An 8,695-nucleotide genomic window follows, 5' to 3' on the forward strand; every position below is an offset into this window, starting at 1 on the left:
CCAGTCAAGCACAAGAATACAGGAACTGTGTACTCTACTGTGTACGGCGTAGTCTACTGTGGACTCCCAAGAAGCCCCTAGAAGAGGCCAGTGTTCCTGACTGAGCAGATTTTACTATAAACGGGTCATTCACTGGTAAACTTTCTCAGTTTCCTGTTTGGATGATGCTGGGCGGCTGGAGGCTTTCTGCGAGGCTGGGATAGACTGTGCAGTGAGTTTGGCATGTCTGGACTCAGGAAGAGCGAGGTGTGTGACCTGAGAGACTCAAACCCTCCCAAGGCAGCAGGTAACGCAACACAAGAACACTCAACACTGCAAAAGGCTTTTATTTTATAGGCACCACTGCAAAATGAGGAGTCACTTTAAAACATATCAAATAGAAAATAATAATAATTTATTTTAATGCCATTTTACTTAATGTTTCTAAGCAATCATGATGTTGTGAACTTCCCGGTGAATCTAACCCTCCAATCTACAAACAAGTTCACTATGCTCAGTCTTTACATCCCCCAACCGTCTCCATCAGCAGCTGTACCTGGGCATGCAGACTCTCCCCTGGAGAGGCAGGATTTGTAAACATGCGTGACACATCCACAAAGCTGCACCAAATTCTGCTTTCTGTCAAAACCTCTACCCTTTCCTTCAGGAATTTTAAGTGGGAAAATATGTTGTATGCATTCCAACTCTAAACACTGCTGGTTTGCTTATGTGTATCACACGGTGAGCTACACTTGCTTGGTGGTTTGGGGTTGGAAGCGCTGACCTAAAATATTAATGGTCACTCATAAAAACACATCAAGCCAAGTAACATTATAAAATAGGTTCCATTAAAAATACATACTGGCAGTTATATTTGAGTTTCGGCAAAAAAAAAAAGCGTGTTTAAGTTTTTTTTATATGAATATACTTTAAACCAACTATTCTGTGGAATTATGCTTAATAAAAGATCTTGTTGAAATTTAAACACTTTATGTAAAAAGGAACAAGTAAAAAAGTACAATTGCTATTTGAAAAGGGCCGCGTGGCCGCCACCCGGCCAGGCCCGGCACTCGCACACAGACGCATGCTCGAACACGGAGGCACGCGTGCACCCGTGCGTGCCCGCCCACGGCCGCGGCCGCTCCCAACGCCAGGGCGCAGCCGTCTCCTGTCCGCGCGCCGGCCACCCACCCGGCGCGCGCCGCACGCGCGGCGCGGTCACACGGTGGTCACCGACAGGAAGGCGCCGTGCACGCGGGAGCCGTCAGGGGACCTGGTGCCGTGCGTCAGCAGCTCCTGGATGGTCATCCAGTTGTCGAAGATCCTCTTGTTCCTCCGCTTCATCATCTTCTTGTGGCTCAGCTCCAGGATGCTGCTCTCGCGGCGCTCGTCCTGCTCGCGCGGGCAGTGCAGGCGGCTCTGCTGCAGCAGCTCGCGCCGGCGCCGCTGCTCGCGCGCGCGCGCCACGTGCTGCTTGCGCTCCTCCTTGCTCCAGTAGCGGCCCAGCTTGAGCTCGCTGGCCGCGTCGTCGTCCGTGGTCAGGCCGCTGCGCTCCTCGCGGATGCGCAGCGCGCGCTCGCGCAGCAGCCGGTCGCGCACAGGCCGCTTGGTGATGTAGCGCGAGCCGTCGCTGCGCACCTTCACCTTCCACTCGAGGCGCGGCTCGGCGGGCCCCGCGGCCAGGCTCAGCTGGCTGTGTGCGTACTCCACGGCCGACTTCTGCTGCACCAGCTGCATGTAGCTCTGGTAGTGCTGCGCGTGGGCCGGGATGTGCGCGTGCCGGTAGGGCGAGCGCGGCGTGGGGCTGCGCGCGCGCGCGGGGGCTGGCACGGGGTCCTCGGGGGCGGCGTCGGGCGCGGCCGGGCTGCCGCGGCAGCTGTCGCCCGTGTGGTAGGCGCTCGAGCCGTCCTTGTCGGCCTTCTCGGGCAGCTCGGAGATGTCGGCCAGCGGCTCGCGCTGCAGCGCCCGGTGCGCGCGCACGATGCTCAGGCACTCCAGCTCGATGCTGCGCAGCTCGGCGTTGAGCAGCTCCAGCTCGCGGTCCACGCTCTCGGGCTCGCTCCGGCCCGCGTCCGCGTCCGCGGGGCCCCCGGCCGGGCTGCCGGGCCGCAGCCGGCCGCACTTGAGCTCCAGCAGCTGGCGGAAGTGCTCGCACTCGGCCGCGGGGATGCCCAGCTCGTCCGGCTCCGCGCCGTCGGCCGAGGCGAAGGACTCGGTGCTCAGGGGCAGGTCGCCGCTGCCCAGCGTGTCCTGGCTGCACGTCAGCTTGGAGGCGGAGGGCGCCTCGTCCCCGTGGTTCTCGGGTTCCGAGCTCTCGTCGTTGCGCGTGCTCTCGTCTGTGCGCCCCACGCCGCTGTCCTTCTCGTGCTGGGTGGAGAGGATGGTGGCCGTGTCGGTGGTGCCCCCGTCTTCCTCGTGCTTCTTCTAGGAGAGGAACACAGGGGAGCGGACGGGAGCCGTGACGGGGCACGAAACCGACCCGTTAGCTCTGCAGCATCCTGCATGGGCCCCACTGGGAGTGATCCCCGAGAGCGGAGCCAGGAGGAAGCTCTGGGCAGTCAGACGTGGCCCCCAAACTAACAAGAGCAAGAGCAGGAGGGCCCACCCCCAGTGGCCTGGGTGGGGCCAACCCCCTGGGGTTCAGCTACAGCCTTTCACTAGGGAAGCAGAGGTGGGCATGGCCAGCCCACTCTGTGACCTGGTCAAGCACAGGAGTGCTCAGTGGTCAGTGGCCGGCGGACACAGGGCCGAGACACAGGTCCCCTAGGATCAGTTTCTGTGATCTGACTGAGCCCTGCAGTGCTGATCGATTCCCATCCTGACGCCCACCTCTGGCCCCTGCTGTGCGGCTGAGGGCACTGCCTGGTTCTCCAGACAGTGTCTGTTCCTCTGGCTGCTCCCCCACGGGCTGGGGGTGGGGCTGGGGTGGGAGTAATGTCGGGGATAGGACTGGGTCTGGGGTTTTGGCTGGGGTTGGGGTTGGCGTGAGGGCTCGGGTTAAGCTGGGAAACGGGTTCGGTTTGGATCGGTGCTGGGTCATGTGGTACCTGCTGGAACAGGCTGGCCGTGAACTGCATGGCCTGCTGGTGCTGCTCCTCTAGCATGTCCAGGTGCAGGTCATCCAGGAAGTCGTTCCTGTCCTCGTCCAGCCAGCCCTCGTCCAGCTGGGGAGAACAGCCAGCATGAGGGGCAGTGGGCGAAGGTCCCCCGCTCCGCTCCCCCCCACCCCTCTGGGAAGCTCTGGTGACGCAGCCTCACCCACAGGCAGTTCTGGACGCTCCTGCCAGCGAGGAGGCGAGGTGCTCTCCTGGGGAGGGTGATGGCAGGGTGGTGCAAGGCCACGGGCCCCTCACTTTGGCCCGAGACAGGCCGACTGAGGGGTGTGGTGTGTGTGGGGCCTGGGGCCCAGTCAGGCTGCTGGTGGCGTCTCAGAGGGCTCGGCCTGTGCTCTGCCACCCCGACGACTGTGGGATCGGTGTTCGCACCCGCGCAGGTCTGGCCTGCAGGTGGCCACTGACTCCCTGTGACTCAGGCCACGCGGGCCAACACACCTGTCCTGCTCGGGTGCTTCTGACCCCTGAGGGCCTGCAGCTGGCCTGTGGCCGGCAGGTAAGCCGAGGGCTGCAGATTGTGGGGAGGCTCACCTGCATGAAAACTCCCCACGGGCCCACACTCACAGGGGGTCCCAAGGGTCAGGTCCTGGCATCAGGCTACACAGCCACAAAGGCAGCTCCTCCAGAGTGGGGCCCTGGGGTGGTTCCAAAGAGTTTGTGCACATGTGCATGTGTGTGCATGTATGTGCACATGTGTGCTTGTGGTGTGAGTGCATGGAGAGTGCATGCCTATCTGGTGTGTGCATGTCTACTATGAGTGCATATGTGGCATGTAAGCGCATGGTGTGTTACATGCCGGTTGGCACACACATGTGCGTACGTGTTTGTGATGTCTGTGTGCGTGTCTGGTGGCCCGTGTGGTGTGAGAGACGGGTCTCAGCGGGCGCCTATTTCCTGTCGCCAGTGGTGCTGTCCGGCAGTGGTGTGGGCCCTGCCGACAGACTCAGACCCAGGAAGGCTCAGTCAGGCCAGCACCCTGGCTGCCACGCGCCGTGGCAACGTGTCTATCTACCCCCTCCTTCCCCTCTTCACCCCTGCGCTGTGTGCCTGCCATGTGGCCACCAGCCCATCTTTCAAGGGTGCCAGAATCGACCCTGCGTGACCCCAGCCGGGCTTCCTTCTTCAGAGTGGACGTCGCTTCCAGTCCCGAGTGGCTCCAGGCGCGCCCAGCAGGGGACCCACCTGCAGCTCAGGTCTGGCGATCAGCAGGGAGAAGTTCTTGTTCTCCTCACTGGTGAGGAGAGCCACAGCCTCTTCACGATTTTGTACCTCAATCCCGTTAATCTGTGGAGAAGACCGACACGGCATGAGGCTGTAGCCAAGCCTCCGGTCCGCACCCTCGCAGGAACAGAGCCTCGGGGTACCTGACTGCTTCCCGGAGGAGGCTGCCCTGGCCCCAGCAGCTGTGACGCCAGGCTTTGTGAGCAGATGCTGGGCACGGCAGCACCACAGGCCAAGGGAAGGGGCACCCCCAGCCGGACGAGGCGCGGTGCCCGGGCAGTGGCTGGGTGCTCCCTCAGCACTGCCCCGCATCTGAGGGATGGGGAGAGTCCCTGAGTGAGAGCTCACTAGCGGTGCTCTGCGGGAGCTCCAGGCCTGCCCTTCAGCCGGACCCCAGGGCTACTGCAGGAGCAGGGCACCAGAGCTCAGTGTCTGTTCCACACAGGGAGGAGGAGCCACAGAAGTGGGGATGAGCAATGAGGCAGGGGAGGGGGATCAGGCACTAGACTGCGGGATACGGGGGTCCCACACTCTGAAAACAACAGAAATTCTCCTCTGGATCTGAAAGAACCACAAGGCTCAAGGTAAGGAAACTGGTCCTCGAGATGCAAACCCTCCAGTTACAACCCTTTCTCCTCGTGACTGACTTCGCCAGGGATGCTCCTGTACTAAGGACAAGCCCAAGCCTGAGACACTCGGTGGAAAATCACCGCGCCAGAGAACTCTGTGAGGATGATGAGTCCAATTCACAGCTGCAGATGCCGGGCCTGACCTGTCCACGGGGCATCACTGGTCGTCAGAATGAGCAATTCACAGTGACTTAGTGTGGCAGATCCTCAAGGCCCCTTTTCTGGCCCCCTGCCCTGTCCCAGTTGGCCCTCCAGGGAGGTGCTGTGTCCACCCACCTGGATGATCCGGTCTCCTTCTCGGATGCGCCCGTCCTTGGCGGCAATGCTGTTGGGGTCGATCTGAAAAACAGGCATCCCAGCACTGACAGGGGACACAGCACACCCCCAGCACTGTGTCCGGCTGCCCCCTCACCCCACAGCTGGCCCGGCGTGGCAATGAAGCTGTCTGGCCGGAGACGACCTCTCATTCCCGTCCTGGAACCCCACACACCAGCGGGAGGCAGCTGAATCATGGAGATCAAAGCAATAGCAGGGCAGAGGGAGGCCTGTCTCGACTGCCACGGGCTACGGGGATTCCGGAAAGTAGCTGCCGCCCTCAAGCCCAGTGAGGTGGGCCAGCCCCAGCCTGGGGGAGACCAGGGGAAAGGGTCGTTTCAATTCTGACATTCCTTCCATGGTTTGTCCCACGGAGATGCAGTTTTATTTCCTGGTGCTTGGGTTGCTAAGCTCTAAGAGATGGAGGCTACACTCACCTGGGGGAGAGGGAGCTCTGAGAGGGAAGGGAACACCAGGTAAAGGTGCTCTGAGGACCCGCGAGGGATGGGAAATGTGTGCTGAAAGCAGACTAGACCACACATGACAGCCACTCAGTACCTCTACTGCAGACCACAACACCCCAAAGGAGAGAGAACAGAAGGGAATGCCCCGCCACAGAGGTGGGGGGCGGGCGGGATACTGGGATTATTGGTGGTGGAAAATGGGCACTGGTGGAGGGGTGGGTACTCAATCATTGTGTGACTGGAACGCAAGCACGAAAGTTTAGAAGTCTGTAATTGTACCTCATGGTGATACACTAATAATAAAAAATAAAAATGTAAATAAATTAAAAAAAAAGAGAGATGGAGGCCACAGAAAACTGTCTGCAGGAACAGGATGAGCTGAGTTCAGCTGCACCCGGCCACCAAGACACCATCCAGAGGAAGACGGGAGGAAGGAACACGCAGATGTCACGGCAGCGCCGAGAGCCCCACACGGCTCTGCTCCGCGCCCCGGCGTTGCCTGTTGCCCATGGGACCTGCACCCCAGGAGCAGAAGTCTGGGCGGGGACTCTTCCCAGGGCTTCCCTCACCCGAGGCTGCCCAGTGCCGCTCACCTCGCTGATGTAGATCCCCAGGTCATCTTCCTCATCCGTCCGGTAGCACACGGTGAGGCCCAGCTTGTCCTGGCTGCTGGCTCGGTACAGGTCCACCTCCTGCAGAGACAGGAGTTGTGAGCGGGCGGGCAGGGCACAGCCTTAAGCCTGGCGGCTTCCGTGACGGAGTAGGCTTGTCTGCACTGACAGCCACGGGACAACAGAGCGATTCTGGGCCCGGGATCAATGCCCCGGCATTTCTGACCCTTCAGTCAATAGAAAGTCATTTTGAAAATAGTTATTTTATTGATCCCCCAAAGAAAAATTACCCATATTTCACCAAGCATCAAAACTTGTGGAGCAGGGCTATTTAAAAGGCGTTTTGTTAACATCTGCCACCAAGACTATTCCCACAGCCACACCACCAGCCCTGCCAGAATGACGCTGCCAGGGTGGCCCTGCGGTCACGCCACACCGGGGTCTCTGCAGGTCCACGGCCAGAGACCCGCAAGCAGATGACGTGGGCACCCCCAGGAAGGAGAGTGTGCCGGCACCCCGATCCCTGGGGCAGGACATGGCCACAGGGACGCGCACTCCGGCCATGAGAGCACACCAGAGACGAGGACGGGGCAGGAGGCACGCGAGGGACGGTCAGCCGGGCTGCTGCCGGGTCTGGGCCTGCACCTGCCCGACGCCACACCCGCCCGACCCCACCCGCCCGCTGCACAGGAGCTGCAGCCTCAGGTGTGAGTGCCGGACACCAAGCTCCGTTTCAGCCTCGTTTACCAGCCAGCAGCTCTGACGTGACTCTGAGACCCAAGTTCTCTGGGCAGCGAGGCAGTGGACACTTCCGGAACCTCAGTGAATGGCAGGTGCCAGCAGCAGCACCGATGTCCTGGGGTGGGCCAGTGGCCCAGATCCTGGGCCGGTTCTTGGTCTTGCTACGCAGGGGAAGGCCCGTGCCACGACTTCCCGGCAGGGCCGGAGCCGGGCTCTGCAGACAGGACCTCGCTCACAGCCTGACCCTCTCTTCTACCGTGGCTGTCTACACTGCTGCCAGGGCGAGGCGCCCGGGAAGGCCCTGCAGCTCTGTGCAGTGAGGGCTCGGAGGAGCACTGCAATGCATTCACCCCCTAGACCCCAAGAGGAAAACTTTTACCTGGGAACATGGACACGCTAATCTACTAATACCTGGTCACGCCTTTAACAGTGTGGCATATATGCCTGAAAAAACACTGTTTTTAAATGTTGGGGCCACACCCGGTGGTAATCAGGGCTGACTCCAGGTTCTGCACTCAGGGACCACTTCTGGCGGCTCAGGGGACCACGTGGGCTGGTGGGGACCAGACCAGGCCGGGCACGTGCAAGGCCAGTGCCCTCCTCGCTGCACCACTGCTCCGGCCCCAAACACCATTCATTTCTGAGCACTGAGAAAGAGCCTCAGGAGAGGGCACACTGGCTCCCCTCCACCAGGGGCCTGACCTCCCAGCACACACCAGGGCCCCAGGTCAGCTCCGAGCGCCAGTGCTCTGGACGCAAGGGAAGCGGCGTTGCTTGCAGGCGAGTGTGGTCAGGGGACGGCCGGCTCCCGGCTCCCGGCCGCAGTGCACGGACCTCAGCCCTCCGGCAGGGAGAGTCGTAGCTCTGACCCAGGCCCTGCGGGCAGAGCAGAGCAGAGGGTGGCGCGGGCAGGAACTGAGGCAGGGGCAGGGCGAAGGCGGGAACAGAACCAGAAGCCAAGACTTGGCTGGTGCTTCGTGTGGCCCGAGGGCTCCGCAGGCACCGCCCCAGGGGAGCAGGAGGGGAGTCGGGTCCAGGAGCTCCCGCTGCGGCCGGACCTGGGCTGCCAGCGAAGGGAGACCAAGCACTGGGCTCACGCCACGCGACGGTGCCAGCACGCGCCCTGGAGCAGAAGCTGGAGGGCAGCGGCCTCCCCGTCGCACGTGGGGAAGCAGGTGTTGGTACGGGGAAGCCGCGGCCAGAGGGGCGGGGCGGTGCCGCACGGCAGGCTGGGCCAGCTCCCGCCCCAGCACGCCCCTGACTACACTGTGGGGGCCCGTCTGACAGGCAGGGGCGGGGGTCTCACTGTGGGCGGAGCGTCTGGCTCAGGGCACTGAGGGCACGCAGGAAGAACAGGGGTGTGTCGCTGGGTCTACAGGGTGTGTTTAACTGAAGCCAGAAATGCTCCTTTAAAGTGCTCCCTCCAGCTTAGCAGTGATTGCACCGACACAAGGCACAGGCTGGCAAGAAGCATCGGGCACCACGGGGGAGTGAAGGGCAAGACTTGAGGTCCCAGAGCAACAGTGCGGGAGCCTCTGCCTTGAGTGTGTGTGTCTCAGCCCCTGCGGCCAGACGCCAGACAGGACTGCAGAGGTGGCGGCAGAGGGCAGGCTCACCTCCAG

General features: G+C 61.5%; 1 protein-coding gene across 1 annotated transcript in view; it reads right to left on the reverse strand.

Annotated features, from left to right (window-relative positions):
- Positions 1-306: 306 nt before the first annotated feature.
- The window catches only part of PDZRN3 (PDZ domain containing ring finger 3), a 34,558-nt gene continuing 26,169 nt past the window's right edge, over positions 307-8,695 (reverse strand). The window contains exons 4-8 of the mRNA XM_055135866.1: positions 6,315-6,413; positions 5,219-5,281; positions 4,275-4,376; positions 3,027-3,143; positions 307-2,403 (exon numbers count right to left, since the gene is read on the reverse strand). Coding sequence (XP_054991841.1) covers positions 1,198-2,403; positions 3,027-3,143; positions 4,275-4,376; positions 5,219-5,281; positions 6,315-6,413 — 1,587 coding nt within the window. The 3' untranslated portion in view covers positions 307-1,197. The remainder of the gene's footprint in view (positions 2,404-3,026; positions 3,144-4,274; positions 4,377-5,218; positions 5,282-6,314; positions 6,414-8,695) is intronic.

The sequence above is a fragment of the Sorex araneus genome, chromosome 4, assembly GCF_027595985.1.
Source record: "Sorex araneus isolate mSorAra2 chromosome 4, mSorAra2.pri, whole genome shotgun sequence".
Taxonomy (NCBI): domain Eukaryota; kingdom Metazoa; phylum Chordata; class Mammalia; order Eulipotyphla; family Soricidae; genus Sorex; species Sorex araneus.